General features: G+C 32.7%; 1 protein-coding gene across 2 annotated transcripts in view; it reads right to left on the bottom strand.

The window, feature by feature from the left end:
• Nucleotides 1–16,435, bottom strand: part of LOC118205247 (uncharacterized) — a 31,833-nt gene extending 15,398 nt beyond the window's left edge. Inside the window, exons 1-3 of one of the 2 annotated variants that reach the window (XM_085821973.1) lie at nucleotides 16,279–16,390; nucleotides 5,976–6,217; nucleotides 4,742–5,233 (exon numbers count right to left, since the gene is read on the bottom strand). In XM_085821973.1, the coding sequence (XP_085678099.1) occupies nucleotides 4,742–5,233; nucleotides 5,976–5,978 (495 nt within the window). In that variant the 5' untranslated portion in view covers nucleotides 5,979–6,217; nucleotides 16,279–16,390. Of the gene's footprint in view, nucleotides 1–4,741; nucleotides 5,234–5,975; nucleotides 6,218–16,278 lie in introns of both variants that reach the window. The other variant, XM_085821972.1, reaches the window with a different exon arrangement.
• Between the last annotated feature and the right edge of the window lie 2,534 nt (nucleotides 16,436–18,969).

Consider the following 18,969-nt stretch of genomic DNA (forward strand, 5'->3'; position numbering starts at 1 on the left):
AAAAAAAAAGCTTAATAATTATTTGCTTACTTTAGTAAACATTTCTTTCAATGTAAGTTGTTTAAGTTGCTTCGTTTTTTGTGCTAATACTTTCTCTTTAATTCTATAAACAGACATAATTTCTTGTTCAGTTACAAAGTTCCACTCTAAGTCCTGTAATTGCTGTGTCGAGAATACTGACTAACTTGTCAATCGAAATTTTTTCGTTTTCAATAATGCTCTCTGTTACTTTCTTCACTATCGTAAGAGCGCATGAGTAAACACTTTACTGGCTTTACACACATGCGTAGCGGACGCACGCATCAAACGTGCATGCGTAAGTTTGTGGCTTTGAGGTCCGGATAATGGACTTTGTACTGTATACAGTTTTTCTACAGAAAAAGCTACATAAATATTTTAAATACCTTACCTTGACATAAAATTAAACACGAGTTTTTATTTAACATAAAATCTTAAGTGATAAATAAATGCAAAGTTACAGTGTATATGTAAGACAGAAACAGGTTTTAGTACGGCATGATATTAAAATGAAAAAAATCTGTTTTTCAAACTAATGCAAAATAAAACTGATCATGAAACTTATTCTAAATAACAAACTATGAAATATTATTTCATCTGCAAATCACAGAAATTCAGATATATCTTAAGTCTTCAGAACTTTCTACAGTATTCCAAAATTTAAGAATTTTTGATTTACATGTTAAAAATAATAGTGTACTACATAGTAAATCAGCACTCAGGGCAAGGATAATCTGAAAAAGCACCAGTAGTATTAATGTGCATGCATCAAGAAATACATTCCATAAATATACAGGGTGATTATAATTAAAGTTACGATTTCAAAACGCTCTAACTTTAACCTGGCGGAAGGCACACCAAGAAAAGTTACTAGAACGGGTATCACATACCCCAATATTTAAAATACAATAAAAATAGTATTATTTAGTTTTAAAACTTTTTTTTTTTTTTTTTTTTTTTTTTTTTTTGTTCTTGTGTATTATAAATAAGTGAATAATAATTGGGTTTCAAAAAATTAATTTCCAAAATAATCTTAGAGTTAAAATTAAGATAAATAAAAATAATAAACATCATGCCTCTAAGTTTCATTGCATCTCTAATACACCATGCTTTTTTTATTTCTTCACACTTTGAACAAAATACATTCATGTGTTCTTGGCACAGAATGTTTTCCCATTTTAAACATTGCATTCACGTTCTTCCGTCCTTGGCGCGAGGGCAAAAAATTTAACACATCTTTCATACTTAGTTGTTTCTAATTTCATGTATTCGTTTTAATTCTCCATTGAAACTTCTGCTTTTGTTTTGCATGCAGTACGTCAATTTCTTGGAAAAGTATTAATCTCTGATCTTTGTTCAATACCTTTTTCATTAATTGTAATGCTAAGTCCTTCAAAAACAGACTTCTGTTTCTTGTTGGTGGATTAGCAGTTGAATGTAATATAATTCAAGCATTTATTACAGCAACATTCAGTGCAGGAAAGAAAATTACCATTGGCCACCTTCTTGTTATTCTGGCAATTGAATAATTGGTTGATATTTTATCCCCCATATCCACTGCTCCTTTAGTCATATTATTAAAACATATAAATCCTAACGTTTTATTTTCTCCAATAGTATCATCTATAGTATGATCATTATATAATGTTATAATGATCGTTATATAAAGCATAAGAACAGTTTTTCCTTTTTTAGGAACATCAGGAATTAATGTTTTATCTTTTTCGAAACCAAAACATTGTAGAAAATATTCTTAGTTTCATCTTCAGTTTCTGAAATGCAATCTTCATCACTTTCAAATATTTCTAATAAATCTCGCATGCTTTCCATCTCCAGTTCATAGGGACTCATTCTTTTTACCATAATGCAGTTAGAAATTTTTAAGAATTTAATGTCAAGTACTTTAAAATCACTTTCAAGTAGAAATATTTACTGTTACACTCTAGAAATAAATTTCTGAACTAAATATTCAGTCAGAAAAACACTTACACAGACAGGCGCATGTGGTGTGTCATACCCAGTTCCAACAAAATATCGATAAATCTTTTTCTGAAACACACAGGCAAAGAAAAAGCGGTTCTGAAAGTCAAACACAACTAGAAACTCAGCTGCTGACAGCAGCACAGAATTTCAGTTTCACAAGTTAGGAATATTCCACTTTTATGTAGGGTTGGGGTATGATACACCCCACGCGCCTTCCCGCGGGTTAAAACTACTTGTCAGAATGATTTGATATTTTACTAGAACAATCATGAGGCAGTGGAATTTTGTTTGGAGAAAGAAAAAAAAAATAGTTTCAAAATATGCTGATAGATGGTGCTGTCATGGTTCACATTGCTGTTGGTATGCAAATTACTAAGACGTAACATGCGCACTGCAGATATGGCCAAGATAAAAAAAATACAGAGTATTAACAACACACATAACATTTTGCCCGAGTACTTCATCATGACTCTGACGAAGAAGGATTGTGCTCTTCTTGTGAAATGTTTCAGGCCTTAATAGCTACCAGGAAGTTTCGGTCATTAAAAGATATGAAATCTGGCCCAATGGGACATATACGGCCTGTAGAAAATGACAATAAATTCGAAGAGACCGGTTCATTTGATGTGAAATGAGGTAGAGGACGAAAACCAGTTTTGGCTGCGGCAATAGAAAATGTGGCCACAACGTTATAAGAATAGACAAACAGTGATACAGGAATCAGCAACGCACAGGGTATTGGTCAAAAGTTGGATATGCCCATCAGCACGATGTGTTAAGTCCTACGGAACATCTTGCACTGTTACCCATATAAGATAACTCACGTACAACAGCTGCTACCTGCTCACCTGGAAATACGTGAATCGTTTGCACTACAATTTCTTTCCCGGATGGACGCGGATAATGAATGGCCTTGGAATATTCTGCGGTCTAACAAAGCTCATTTCCATTTGCAAGGTTCTGTAAATAGGCAAAATTGCAGGATGTGGGCGATCAAGAATGAGTTCCAGCTACAGCCATTATCTTTTTACTCTGAAAAGGTCACTGCGTGGTGCGGAATAACGGCAGCGCTAATCGCCGGTCCGTTCTTCTTCAAAAAGATTGCACCTGCGTGTCCCATTACCTGCGCTGTTACTGGCAAGCGGTATGAAACACTTTTGTGTAAGCATGTCCTTCCGGTACTTCAGCAACGTCAGTGTGTGGATCGCACAATATTCAGGCAAGATGGCACTCCTCTGCCCATTGCTACTGGTGTGAAGCAACTGCTGATCACTCATTTCGGAGATGAAAGTATCATAAGCTGCCATTTTCTAACAGCATGGCCATCACGCTCTGCTAACTTAAAGCTGCGTGACTTTTGGGATATCTGAAGAATGCTGTTCACAGTGGGTGGACAGCGAATCTGGTTGACTTGAAGGCAAGCATCACACACTACATTCATAGTATCAGCACAGATACCCTCCGATCTGTTGTGGAACATGCAGTTTCGCACTTCCAATTAGCAGCGGAACAAGGAGGAGAGCATATCAAACAACTTAAGTGTTAATCATCCATAAGGTGCTTGTTTCGTGAAGCTTCTCTTGCCACTATCGCTGTTTTCTCTGTAAATATGTATTCTTGTCTTTTCACTAATTAAATTGTCGTAAACCTTTGGAGACTATTGTTTCCTTTCGACTATACACCCACGGCAGCAATGTGAAGACTGACGGCACCATCTATTGACAAATTTTGGAACTGTTTTTTTTTCTTCTTCAAACAAAATTCCACTACCTCAGAATTGTTCTGGTAAAATATCAAGTCATTCTGAGTCAGCAGTCAAGTAGTTTTAAAGTTAAAGCGTTTTGAAATTGCAATTTTAATTATAATCACCCTGTATTTTAGCAAAATATTTCAGTTACTATAAATCATTTAAAAACTGACTGAAAGATGAAAACAAAGCATAACTTTCTATTTGTTGAATTTTATACATTTCTTTAATAACTCTACTTTGATATCAAAAGAATTCCCCATCCCGCATGAACTATTTTACTTCTTTTGGCAATAACTTAAAAAGAATAACTTTACAAACAAAAAAACAAAAAAAAAAAAAAACTTTTTTCTGTTAATTCAAACTCTTTTGAACTTTTTTTTAAAAAATTCCACCATTATAAATTATCTGTCTAATTTTATATTTTAAGCCTTTCATAACTGAAACAAAATCGAAAAAGCAAGCAATCATAAAGCACAAAGTTTGCAGATATTTGCCTATCATTCCCTTGCAGCCGGATAAAGAAGTAGGTGATCGTAAAGAGATAAAATAAAAAGGACTGACAATTTTAAGCTGATATGAATAAAACAGCAAAAAAATTACAAAAAGTGACACATTGATTTCCAAAATAACGTTCTCTGCAAAGAAATTAAAAAAAAGAAGAAAGTAAAACAATCACTTTGACTTTCCTAGAGCTATCAGATTATCTTAACCTAAATTACAAGATTTTAATTACATTATAAACTAAATATTATGGAAAAAATTAATTAAATAAACATTAAAGTAGTTCTATATACTTTTGAACACTGTAGAACTCTTTCAAAATAACTTAATACATTTTTAATTAATGACAAACGTAATTTTTTACTTATATGTATCTTTTTCCTTCGTGTTTAACAAAACAAAAAAAATTGTCAGAAAGCAGACTACATATTCAAAATTAAACACTTTGTAGTTTCTACATTTAGATACATAGACAGAATTTATACTTACAATATTAGTTAATCTATTAATAATAATCATAAGTTGTTGCTCAGTTGGTTTGTTGATTTCATTTTCTTTTACTTCAGAACTGCCGTTTGATAGCAACAAGTGGTTTGATAATTCAGATTTAGTATCTACAGAGCTATTAATAATATCTTCTACTGAAGGTTGTTGTGAAGTTGAATATAGCAGAAGACTTTGGGAACTATTTGCAAAATTGACATCATAACAGAAAGACGATCGAGATAAAATATCTTTAAACTCTTTAGTCCGTAGTAATTCATCCAAATAATTACATTCATTAGGAGTAGTAACTAATCTAAAGTATCGAGCATCTATTATGTTAAAATTATCCTTTAGAAATGCCTCGCAGTGATACAGAGTTTCCAATTCTGGAGACTTATTTTGGTCCATCACCTGAATTTCATATCTGTGGCATCCCTGAAGTTGAGAATTTGTGCAGATTATTCTGGATATTAAGCAGTAGGGAGGATTTATCACCTATAAAAAGAGATAAGTACCTTAATTTCCAAAAATAAATTCTATAGCAAGCATACACTCAAGATTAAAAGTTGAAACTCACAGTTTTAAATGTTTTTTCCTTACCATTAAAGCCGTAAAAAATATCTCGCAAACTCATGATTTTAAAATCAGATCAGACGATGAAAGCCATTACAACCAAAAATAAAATTTCTAAATGCAAATGTTTTATTTAAATTTAGAAAATTATAAATAATTCAATGTTGAAGTAAGGTACTACTAATACCAAACTGTTTAAATTGACACCCAGCCCATTAAGAAAACACAAAAACTAAGAAACTAGAACAATAGTCTCAATAGTTTAATTCGTTTAATCCTTGTATACGGTGCATGAGATTTAGCGACTTTTGGCAACATTATGATGAGCAGTAAATGAGTCATTTTGGTGTTGCTGACAATTTTCAAAATCGTGCCAAGGCCGTACTGTATACTAGGATTTTACCGCTTAGTTGCTATTAAAAACTACAATGAATGCAATTTCAATAATTAAAAAAAAAATAAATAAATAAACTGGTTATTCATTTATGAAAATGAAACCTTAAATGTTTACCTTTCATATAAAATTATTTCATAATTTTTTCTAATGATGTATGTATTCTTTATTTAATCATGTTGAAATAAAATTTAATATATTTTATAATTAAGATTTTTACATTTGTTAAATTCTGCTAATGAATGGTAAAATTTATACCATATGAATTACCATTTACTATATTCCAGGGGTTTTCAAACTTTGTCGACTCGTAGAATCTTTAGAAATATTATGTTTTGGTACGCTTCTGTTATCGGGACCAGACCCAGAATGGGGGTAAGTGCAGAATCACCCACTGCTTGGCACGTTTTTAAGAATTGCATATACAGTCAAAAATCTTTAATCCGGACTCGTCAGGACTTCGGCGATTTCGGATTATCGGTTCTTCCAGATTATAGATCATCAGTTTAAACCTGGTAAGATGGCATGCAGAAATTATAAAATTAAAAATATGAAACCGTAATTTATGAAATAAAGAGCAATTATGATCTAAAGGGTATCAGAATTTACCAAAAAAAAAGCTTAATATTTATTTGTTTACCTTATTAAGCATTTCTTTCAATGCGCGCATGCGTAAAGCACACACTACGCATAGTCAAAACTAGAAAATTGCAACCAGAAAACTATTTGATGTGTATTCGTGATATTTATAATGACGAGGAATTTGATTTAAATCATATCAAAGACGGAGTACATCGAGATGAAATACTACATTTAGTAAAGAATTATAAGCCGAATAAAATAAAAACATCTGCTTTGAAGATATGGATAGTGCTGATAGATCAACTCTCAGTTAATTGCGCGCCGTGATGCCCCCCCCCCCCTGCAGAGCAGCGTGAAATTGATAAACAAATTTCGGAATGGTTAGACAAACAAAGGATCTGCTTTTACCCATTTTTTGCAGCCACTTTTTGTTTGATGGACATCAAAACATGCTTTCGCTTTGTAGATCTTTTGGCAGCTCCAGAATCGGAAATTCTTTTTGACATAATCGAAAGTTCAAGCTTACTTTTATAAAATTGCTCTAACAGTCTCCAAAAAATAATAAGCCGGATCCAATTAGAAGATTAAGGAACAACACAATCTGCAACATTAACTGAAATAGATAATAAGATAATTTTAGCTTAGCTTATACCATCCGTTATACATTAGACGCGCATGCGTAAAGGTACTATACTCATGCATAAATGCATATGCACATGCATGAATGATACACATGCGCAGAAAGTCTGTAGCTTCGAGGTCCAGATTATAGATCATTCCGGATTATGGACGTCCGGATTAAAGACTTTTGACTGTACTTGTTATCCATGTACACATCGACCTATTTTCACTTAAAAAAAATCTCAGGATTGCACATAAATGGCATTGCGCACTCTTTTGAATTTATCCATGTACATATCGACCTATTTTCATTTAAAAAGTCGAAGAAAATTGACAAAAATCCAATTCTTCCTACTCTTGTAACAAGCGTGAAACAAGTAAGTGGGCGATTATTCACTTTACCCCCAGAATGTATGTACATATGTGCATATATGTATATGTGTGTATTCACACATCTGTATATGTACATACATAGATACATGCATACGTGATCACATCCATCCATGCATACATACAATTCTAAATCATGTCCCGATAACAGAAGAGTACCTTTAGTGGCTGGGGTCTGCTTGCATTTTTTCAGACAAACTGTCAAGGCATAATTCTACTGATGCTATCTGAAGTCAGATTTCATTTTGCATTTAATATGTTTCTATATTTTATTTTTGTATCCAAATACATTCGGACAGATTTTTCACTTATGCTACCCCAAATGGTATTAAAATGCTTATAACTGTTTGAGAAACTTCTGAGTATTATGCAAGAATCTAGAACCAAAAACGTTGCTGCTGATATCGTGTTTCAGGGCAACCCACACTCCGAAATTTCTGATTAATTTTCAAAGGTAACTAAATATAGCCTTAATTTTTTTGTTGATAAACATTAGTCAATTGGTATGAGTACTTTATAATTATCTTTTCAACTTTTCGTTTTGATTTAAGGAAACTTGAAACATGAAGACCACTGCTGTATTCATAAATCGTTTTTATGCTAATCTTCCAGGAAAGATAAAAAAAATAAATGCTAAAATAATAAATTACACCTAGATCAGTTAGAATAGTTTAACCCTCTGAGCGGCCAGTGTTTTCACTAAGAAAGCACAAATTTTCCAAAACTACTATGAGAACAAATTATTTTTTTAGTTTTAATGCAAAAACTTTGCTGGTATTTCATACTTGGATTTTTGATATATTGTCTTTGACATGTTTTAATATGCACGTATATATACGTTCTTACAGATATCACAAAAATATTCTTGCCGCCTAGAAGGTTAATATGTTTCACCTAGATAAATAGCTAGAATTCCTTTAACTGAAGAAAACATTAACAAGAATCATTTGAAAAATTTCAGTTCTCTTTTTATCAGCATAAATTTTATGATGACAATCAAAATGACTCTTATAATTTTGGAAAAAAACATATCTCAGTTAAGTAACTGAAAATCATAAATAGTCCATCACATTTTTTTTACTAGGTATCTTCTTAGGAATCTCATTTTCACATCCCATTTGCTTGTTGTCTGTTCAATTTCAAAAAGAACATTGTCATTTTTTTAAATTCACATTTATTAAATTCCTTAAGCTATTTTGCACTTATAAACACCATCTGCAACAATCTGTTCCACTGGACAGGAGACATTATCCAAAACTTGCAGGTTTCTGCATTGTAAATTCAAAGACGCAATAAATAAAAATTCTACTGTTTATGTACACACAATTTTGCAACATTCTTCCACTAAGCATTAGATGCCTCTATTTGCTCACTCAAGTTAGAAATAGTCAAGAATTATAACTTTTTCTTATAAGAAGTAAATATATGGAAACTTATTTTCTGAAATGAGACTAAACAATGGAGGAAATTTTTATGTTCCCATATAAACATAAAACACAGGATATATCAATATATATACACTGCTGGCCACCGTGAATGCAACACCCTGAAGGAAGCATGCAAATAAAATGAAATTTACAACATGCATTAGTGGAGGTGAGATATGCCAATGATTAAAATTTCAGCACAGACACACATCACGTGTGCCTATGGCACCACTTCAAAGCGCTATAAGGCTTGGAGTTTTCGACGATATCAAGTTCGGCAATAGTGTTTTTTTCAAACAAAACAATCAATTATGCCTCATAGTAAACAGCGATCATCATTTGATAGTGGCCTACCGAGAGTGTGAAATATCTTTTAGGGAAATCGGTAGATGTGTTAGATGAAACCAAACAACTGTAATACGGATATGTAACCGTTGGATGCAGGAGGGTACGACGGACCGACGTGTTCACCTCACACTTGCGATCACCTCAGTGCACCACTTCACGTGATGACAGGAACATTGTGCCCACGGCAATGACGGATTGCTCAGTCACACCACAAACCATAGCACAGCACATTCAGTCTGTAACACATCATCTAGTGTCTGCATGTACCATTCGACAGCGTTTACAGCAGAGAGGTCTATCCGCAAGACGTCCATTGCTTCGTCTACCCTTGACGCAGAACCACAGGCATCTCCGCCGCCAATGGTGCAATGAAAGAAGGATGTGGACGGCAGAATTGAATGAAATTGTCTTTACTGACAAGTCACGCTTCTGTGACCGGAGAGCCGGCTCGCTCTCCGGATCTTTCGCCGATAGAAAGCACGTGGTTCGAAAAAGCATTCATTCATGGTAAGTGCATTTTTTTAATTCTTGTTCTTATTTTGTAAAATATTATGTTAATTGTTTTTTAGTATGAATATCTGTCCTTATTGTTGTTGTTTTGAATTGTTTGAAATTTATTTTAGTTTATTTTGTTGATTAGTGCATAGTGCCTAGATTGTGCAATTCGTAGATGTTTTTTTAAAGTTGAAACAGAATGCTGCGTACATGGTATTCTTTGAAATTTATTGATGTTATGTTAATTTATTAAAGCGAGGTGTGCTTAGTTCGTAATTCTTTCGCTGCCTAGATTGCAATTCGTAGATATTTTTTTAAAGTTGAAACAGAACATTGTGTACATGGTATTCTTTGAAATTTATTGTTGTTGTGTTAATTTATTAGAGCGAGGTGTGCGTAGTTCGTAGATTCTTTCGCTGCCTAGATTGTGCAATTCATAGATTTTTTTTTTTTTTTAAGTTAAAACATATTGCTGTGTATATGGATTCTTGTGAAATTTTTTTGGTTAGAAATTTTACGTTTTTGTTATCTAAATTTTTTGTTTTTGTTTCGGATTTTTAGCTCAAATTGTGTGTTCAAAACGTGGTTTTTGCATGTGTGAAAACCGAATTTTTGAAGACATTTTAGGCTTAAAGTTCAAATTTCATTTAAAATTTAGATAGTAATATGGCACCATGGAGTTTCTGGCCAAAAATGTTTGGCGCGAAATTCGGCAACTTGAGGGTGCATATAAGAGTAGTTCAGTTTTTTTTTTAAGTGAAAATAGTAAAAAAATGTGTACATGGATACCAAGTCTGTGCAATTCTTTTTGTCTTGTTATTTTGTTTTTGTGTAGTGGCGATTTTTCGCGCAAAAATCACCGCTACACAAGCCAAAATAACAAGCCAAAGAATTGCACAAACTCGGTATCCATGTACTGCCAAAAGTCACCAAAGGGTTACCCATAAATTTTACTGAAGTTTTTTCTTCCCCCATCGACCTATTTTCACTTAAAAACACATCAGAAATTTGCACAAACTTGGCATTGGGCACTCCCTTGTCTTTGTCCATGTACATATCGATCTATTTTCACTTAAAAAGTCAAGGGAGCAACCAATTCTACAGTAGACAAACAAAAAATACATAATCTCAATAAACTACATTTTAAATCAAACAACATGAAAAAGGAAATTCATCTCATGCATCTAAGCACTACACAAAGCAAATATCCACCTATCTTATTTAGAAATATCTGCATCTTTAGTCTGTCGCACACAAAATTGATTAACAGCATCCAAAAACTTCCTAAAATTATCTGAACTAGAATCCATATATCGGCGGCGCCACATAAATTCACAAAAATAAGAATAAAAAATATCCTACAACTTTCAACCATATGCATTTTCTTCCTACAAACAGGGCACTTATAATGGCTATTACGTAAACCTTCATTTACACAACAGTCAATTAATGCTTGTTTCCCCTTTCATTCCAAATCATACAGAAACTTCAAATTAATCTTACCACAATCAGCCATTCTACTGTCTAAATTAACGGTCACTAACCAGTGGTCAGTGAAAACTTTTTGATGATCCACAGAAAAATTGGGACGTTAATTACATTTTTTGAAGATTCAGTTTAAAAACTGATGAGTAACAAAACCTATTATGGAATATGGATTATACTTTTTTTTTTTTTTTTTTTTTTTTTTTATTTTAGCTATTACGTTTAGCGAAATTCCTTCTGAATTTAGCAACTGTTTAGCTACTTTTGCAGGTGTATCTAGCAACATTTGAAAGTGAGAGTTGGGACCCATGGATATGCTGCTGTTATCAATAATAGCGTGAACTGAAATTCTCTTTCCTTTTGAATTACAAACATATGCTATTGTAATCGTTAATAACACCGTTTTTGGCTCTAGTGTAGAATTGGGTGCCCCTTTGATTAGCGACAATTTTTTTTTTAAATTTTGGCGATGAAACCTCACTTCTGGTTACCATGATAGTTTCAACTTTGTTTTAGCTTCCTGAATTTAAATTAAGACACATTTTAAATTTCCTGATTTTATTTAAATGAAAATAGATTGATGTGTACATAAACAAATTTAAGACAGTGCACAATGCCTAGTTTGTGCAATTCTAAGATGTTTTTTTAAGTGAAAACAGATTGATGTGTACATAGAGACAGAGTTTGTGCAGTTCTTTGACTTCTTATTTTGGTTTTGTGTAGCGGCCATCTTGAAATTGTGCCTTCCTGGCGCTGATCTTGAAGTCAAAAAAGAATTGCCAAGAAACAAGGGGCACCCAATTGTAAACTTTTACCCAGTTTTCCTCTGTGGCAATTGGCAACTTGATAGATTTTTATGAGGACCATCTGCATTCTTATTTATAACTGGATCACTGAAAGTTTCGGCTAATCTTTGGAATATGGTAACAGGTAGTTTGGCGACATTTTGGTAGGCGATAAAGGTTACTACCTAGGACTTTGGGAATAATGTGAGCAGTACTCAGTTCCGATTACGCATTATTTTGTGTGAGGGAAATGAGAGATCATGGGATATGTCATGTGATATTAATGGACGAATTACGGTTCTTTAATCGGAAACGGGGAAAATCGGGAAAAAATCTGGAAATTTTGTATTTAGCTTTATTTTGTGTTGTGTGAAACAGTGTTCATTAATTTTTGGATCCCATGGCCCTAACTAAAGTGAATTCGAAATGGGTATTTAGTGAGATTGAAAGGGATAAGTGTTTCTTTAACGTTGTGCGAGATAGAAGCAAAGATGTTTTATTAAGTTATTTATTTTACCTGGTACCTTGCTGTGAACTATAAGAATGATTTTAAAGATCCTGCAACAGGCGCACATACGCTTGCTTTTTATTTAGCAGAGGAAATAAGAAAAGTTTATTGGACACGTAATCAAGATTCTGAAGAAGATTAGGTAAGTTAGTATTTTTAATTATTTGAGGATATTATTTTTATGCATTGTTCTAAATGTAAGGAGTAAATAAAGTAATATGGTATTATTGGAAAATTGTTATTAGCAATAATTTAGTTTAAAGTAATTATGATTGTAAGCTAATTTTTATTAATTTAATGTATGTGCTTATTTATATTTTAAGTAGTGTTTTTTAATTTAATTATATTTTAATTAAATGATAGTTATTTTGTGAATTATATGTTTGTAGCAATTTGGTATACGTTTCAATGGAAGTAAACGTGCATGGAAATAATTTAAGTATTTGACACTAAGTATTTGCAACCATTTTTAATGTTTGCGTTATGAATTTGTTAGTGACATTTATAATAGATAATTTAGAGGTAAAAGTTTTTGGATATTTTATTTATTTTATATGTGCAAATGTTCATCCTTGGAAAGGGTATATACTTTTTCGCGATCAGGTAATTTCATGTATGTCCTTTTTATCGGATTTAAAGATTCACAAAATTTTCATGCATTTACGTGAAATTTTTCTAATTTATGAGAAAAAAGCAGTGTACATGGATATAGTGAAGAGTGTGCGCAATGCCATTTTTGTGCAATTCTGGGATGTTTTTTTAAGTAAAAATAAGTCGACGTGTATATGGTTTAGTTATATTTTAATTAAATGATAGTTATTTTGTGAATTTTATGTTTGTAGCAATTTGGTATACGTTTCAGTTGAAGTAAATGTGCATGGAAATAATTTAAATATTTGACACTAAGTATTTGTAACCATTTTTAATGTTTATTTTATACGTGGAAATGTTCATCCTTGGAAAGGGTATATACTTTTTCGCGATCAAGTAATTTCATATATGTGCTTTTTACCGAGTTTTAAGATTCACAAAATTTTCCTGCATTTTCGTGCAAATTTTTGTAATTTATGAGAAAATAGCAGTGTAGATGGATAAAGTTAAGAGTGTGTGCAATGCCATTTTTGTGCAATTCTGAGATGTTTTTTTTAAGTAAAAATAAGTCGACGTGTACATGGTTTATGTGTATGTGCGATTCTGAAAAACGCAGCAAGGAGTTTGCGATTCTGCACTTTTTCCCAATTTTGCAGTTAATATTTGTCATGATTAAGCAGTTTTGTTCCATAAAATTTCTAGCATAAGTGTAATTTGGATAGCAGATTGTTGGAAAAAGTGTTTAGTAAATAAAAAGAAAAGAAATATGTCTTTACTTCGTGAAGACAAAATGGCGGCGAAAAAAAAATAGAGGGTTGCTGTAGCAGAGTTGGTCGCCAAAAAATCACCAAGTTACCATAATCCAAAGATTAATCAGTTTCCATTTTTGCTTTGTCTAACAGTTACCCCCTGGGGTGCAACTGGCTGGATCCTATATCCTGACAGACTACTCTGGGAGAAAAGCATTTTGAGCTTGGCAGTTCCAGAACCGGAGGGAAGGTCGTTTTATACGGCCGGACCAAAGGGGATTGCAGAAGTCCCTGAACCGGAGGATCTGGTAGCGTAGTCAATCTGCATATTCCGGGTAATGACCTCCGGTGACGGGCAGCCATGTAGTACTGGCAGGTGCGCATCAACGGCCGGTCAGATCGCCAAATCGAGAAAGGTCTGTAGAGGTCCTCCCTCCGGGGTGGTCTCCGAGACCCGTGGTGTGAAAGCATCCGGTGGCTCGGTTTAGCCCCGGAGGATTTGAGAGTTTTATAAAAAGCCTGCGCAGGGATTTGAGGCACACCGGCATAGCAAGAGTACTAGTTTAATCTCTTTAAGAGGTCTTGTGGACATGTCCGGCCCTCCCGCCTGATACGGAGGTTGATTTTGGGTGTCACCCTAGTTGCATTTAGTTGCAGGAGGGGTTTGCAAATATTGATTGATTGTCTAACAGTTGATTGATGGTGCAATTACTGAGTAAGTGATGATTATTATGTTTACAATAATTAAAAATTGGCAGCAAAACACTTTCAGTTTACTGATATTGCTGTGTGTTTGCCGGTTTGTTCTTGCTCTTCATGAAGTTCCTTTTCAATGATATGGAAATGTACAAGAAGGTAAGATTTTTGTACTTTCCATATAATTTTTCAATGTAAATGAAATATGTGTATCAGTGAGATGTTAATAGTGTTTTAATTATTACTTTTAATCAGGGACGTATTCTGAATTTCCATAAAGGCATGCTGCTGAACACTAAATGTTTTGAAAATTATATTAACAAATGAAAACTAGAATTACATGTATTGGAAAGTTGATTACTTTTTTCATATTAATATGTTGTTTTTAAGTTCTGATTTAAGGGTTTTTTTTTAACTCATATTAGTGGTTCAGCCAATATAAATTTATATATGTAGTGGCCCGTGAAGTTCTAAGTGTTCACGACAGTTGGTCTAAGCCACTAACAAACAATGTACTAAACAAGCAATGTACTTTCTAACCAACACACACCACAAGCACTTACAAATCTTCTCCCATCATTTAAAATTTACCTTAATCTCACAACTAATTACATCATAATAGGGTTTCCAAAACATTCAACTACTCAGGTTACCATAAAAGAAAAAACAATAATAACAACTTCACGATAATACAAGTGGCACCCTTCAGTCTACTCTAACCGAAAATTGTAGATAGAAATAAAGAATTTTACAATTATTTACTTAAAAATATATATAGTTTTCATGTAGGCATCAAAGATAAATTTAATGAATAAAAGAGAAAAAACAGGTAGTCATTATTTACTCTCAAATTTTGGTCCCACTTTGAAAGTTTTTATATTTTGTTAATTTTTAATTTAAATTATTTGTGGTTTATGCAAACTATTTTAATTATTTGAAATAAACATCAGTATGAAAATTTACCATTTATTTGTTAATACATTTGATTTACAAAGTGTAACCATCAGAAATTTCTTACAGATCTTTTAGATCTCGGAGATAAATATAAATTGGAATATATGCCTTTACATCAATCTTATTACTGTTCATGTATGTTTTAATAAATACTTACTATGTAAAATTTACAATTTAGTAAAAAAAAAAGAGGTTCTATTAAAAATGTTTTTATTATGGGGAGAAATACATTTTGGTTCTTTAGCTGCCGATTTTAGACTGTACATTTGCCCCAAATTTAGTTTTAGTTTGAGACTAATTACTAATACATTAACTTTCCCCCCTTCCACTTTTTATTGGTTTCAGTTGAATCAACCATTTTAAATATATTTCAACAAAATAACAGTAAATAAATAAACCACTGAGGACACACATCACATCATACTATTTAATTAAATTGTAAATTACCTAAACCTAAATTCTAAAACCTAAGAACTGTCGGCAAAGGAATAGCCACTAATTTAAACAGCTCATATTTTTAACTAATGAGAAATTTTCAAAATATGGGTTATATAAACTTTGGGAAAGGTTCATGACAAAGAAATCATACACTAAATCCAAAAATTCTTAATAAAGATTACTGCTGTACAAAGAAGCACTGTATTGTGAATTACTGAACTACATAAGGTGTAAAGGAACATTAACTTCAGCAATCCACAGCAAAGCGGGTAAGGATAACTAGTTATCTAAACATGTTTAGGTCTACAATTAAATGAAAACAAACGGCGCAACAAATTACGCCATTACATTTGCGGATCACAGAGCACAACAAAACCATAACATTATGATCCCAATGCTGACAATGAACCCCAATGCTTACAGGGTTATGAGTTAAATAGACTAATACAATAAATTATGCGCATTTTGATTTACCAATAGAATCTCAATCTTTTATTTCCTTACCTCTTTCTTCCATGCAATATTAAAATAATTTGTAAATCGCCATTTCAATCTTTGTGTTTGACAAAATATGCGCGGTGTCCACGCACTACAAGAAATAGAATGTATATTCATAACTACATGTGATTGCGGTTCATAGACAGAAACAAAAATAAAAATCGAACCGCGTTACAGTCACAGTGATAATAATAGACAGATAGACAGACGAAAACAGACAGATGTCTTGTTTTGCACTTGCTCGGAATGAGCTTAGGAAAAATCGCGAAGGAAAAGTACATAAGACGACAATTTCGTATTTCAGGGGAAAAGTTTCGTATATTTTAATATGGAGCAAGGTTTCTAAAATATTCTAAGAAGTATTTTACTGATCTTGATGGCCAAGATATTACTTTCGTAGTGACATCTATTGATGGAAAACGAAAGCGCGAATAACTACTACTACTTTCAGTTCATCCATCGCATAACAACAAATAAAAAGAAAAGAAAAACATAAATACAGTACAAAGTCCTAATCAGGACTCGTCAGATCAATAGACTGCAATAACAATTCTAAAGGCTCATGGTATTTTATGCAACAAAAAAGTGCATTAATACAAAAACAGTGATTTTTTTTGTCACCCCTTCAAATTTGGTACACGGTGCAGGCCGCTCATCCGTCTTCCTACACCACTTCATTACTCTCTTAAAATTAATAAATATACACACAAATATATTAGTAAGTTAACTTTTATTTGGGAAAGTGCAGAATCACCCACTGCTTGGCGAGTTTTTAAAAATTGCATATATTCGTTATCCATCTGCACATCGACCTATTTTCACTTAAAAAAAAAACCGAGAATTGAACCAAAATGGCATCGCGCACTCCCTTGATTTTATCCATGTAAACATCGACTTATTTTCACTTAAAAAGTAAAAAGAAAATTGACAAAATCCATTCCTTCTTACTCTTGTAAAAAGCGCTAAACAAAGAGGTGAGCGATTCTGTTTTCTTTACCCCTTTTATCTTATGCATAATGATATATTTGAATAAAAATTGCGCACAAAACCATTTTATGCATCATTTTAAAAGTTTTAACATGAGGACAGTGGTGTAGCTAGGGTGGGGCAAGGAAGGGACATCTGTCACCGGGCGCAGCATCCAGGAGACGCAAAACCGATGTTACGAAATTTTAAAATGAAATGTTTTCCATTCTTGGCACACAGAAAGAAGCAGAAATTCTTTAGCTGTCCCAGAGCGCTCAAACCCTAGCTACGCGTCTGAATGAGGAACTTGCCGAAATGTAAACGTTAATTTACCATCTGGTTCCTTAAATGAGAAAAGTTTAGAAAGTTGTTTTACTGTAACTTTGGTTGCAGAGAAAACTTTTGCATTCGATTGTTTTAAAACGCTTGCAAGATAAAAATTATACAAAACAATGCCCTTTAAGTATTATTTTAAAAATGGTCGATTTATTTTAAGATCTCAAAATAAAATATTTCATTTTTATTATAATGTTGCATTATATTTTGTTTAACTTTATTATTATGCTTTATTTCATTGTTATATATCACTTTTTAATTATATATTTTAATTCATTTTAATTATGAATGTTTCTAATTATTGATTTAATTTAACTGAATATCGCATATCATTAATGAATTTATTATTTTAGAAAATTTTAGTAATTCTAGATCTGTTTCATTACAAAAGCTTTTTACTTTCTTGTATGAAGTAAAGGAAGTATTGAAATAGTGAAAATTTTCGAGTATCGTATTTAAACGAAAATATTCATTTTGATCGCTTTTGAATGCAATTTAACGATGTCTTTGAGTGACATCTATACGCAAGTACACAATAAAGGGCTCTTTTTCTCCAAATGAATTATAAAACTGATTTAAAATGGATTCAGAAGAAACCTTTTTCGTGGCATCTGTACGTAGGTACGTATTTCGCATAACTCAAAAACAAGTAGCCTCAGAACATTCAAATTTTGTATAATAGGACTGCTTATAACATGTGTGCATCTCTCTTTTTGGTTGCAATCGGCAACACTAAAAGTATATAAATATATATTCCCACTCTCTTACTTGGTACAGTCAAAAGTCGTTAATCCGGACCTCAAAGCTACAAACTTTCAACGCATAATAAGTTCACGCATGCGCATATGCGTGTATGCATGCGCGTTTAATGTATAACGGACGGTATAAGCTGAGCTAAAATTATCAAATTATCTATTTCAGTTAATGTTGCAGATTGCGTTGTTCCTTAATCTTTGAATTGGATCCGGCTTATTATTTTTTGCAGACTGTTAGAGCAATTTTATAAAAGTAAGCTTGAACTTTCGATTATGTCAAATAGAATTTCCAATGCTAGATACTGCCAAAGGATCTACAAAGCGAAAGCATGTTTCGATGTCCATCAAACAAAAAGTGGAATTGCTGCAAAAAATGGATAAAGGCATGTCCTTTGTTTCTCTAACCATTCCGAAATCTGATTATCAATTTCACGCTGCTCTGAGGAGGGAAACGTCGTGGCGCGCAATGAACTGGAAGTTGATCTGTAAGCACTACCCTTATCTTCAGGGCAGATGTTTTTATTTTATTCTGCTTATAGTTCATTACTAAATGTAGTATTTCATTTTGATGTACTCTGTCTTTCTCTGGTTGCAATTTTCTAATTTTGACTATGCGTAATGTATGCTTTACGCATGCGCG

The sequence above is a fragment of the Stegodyphus dumicola genome, chromosome 8 (assembly GCF_044657685.1).
Source record: "Stegodyphus dumicola isolate Sdum_Otavi_A_Nest chromosome 8, ASM4465768v1".
NCBI lineage: Eukaryota > Metazoa > Arthropoda > Arachnida > Araneae > Eresidae > Stegodyphus > Stegodyphus dumicola.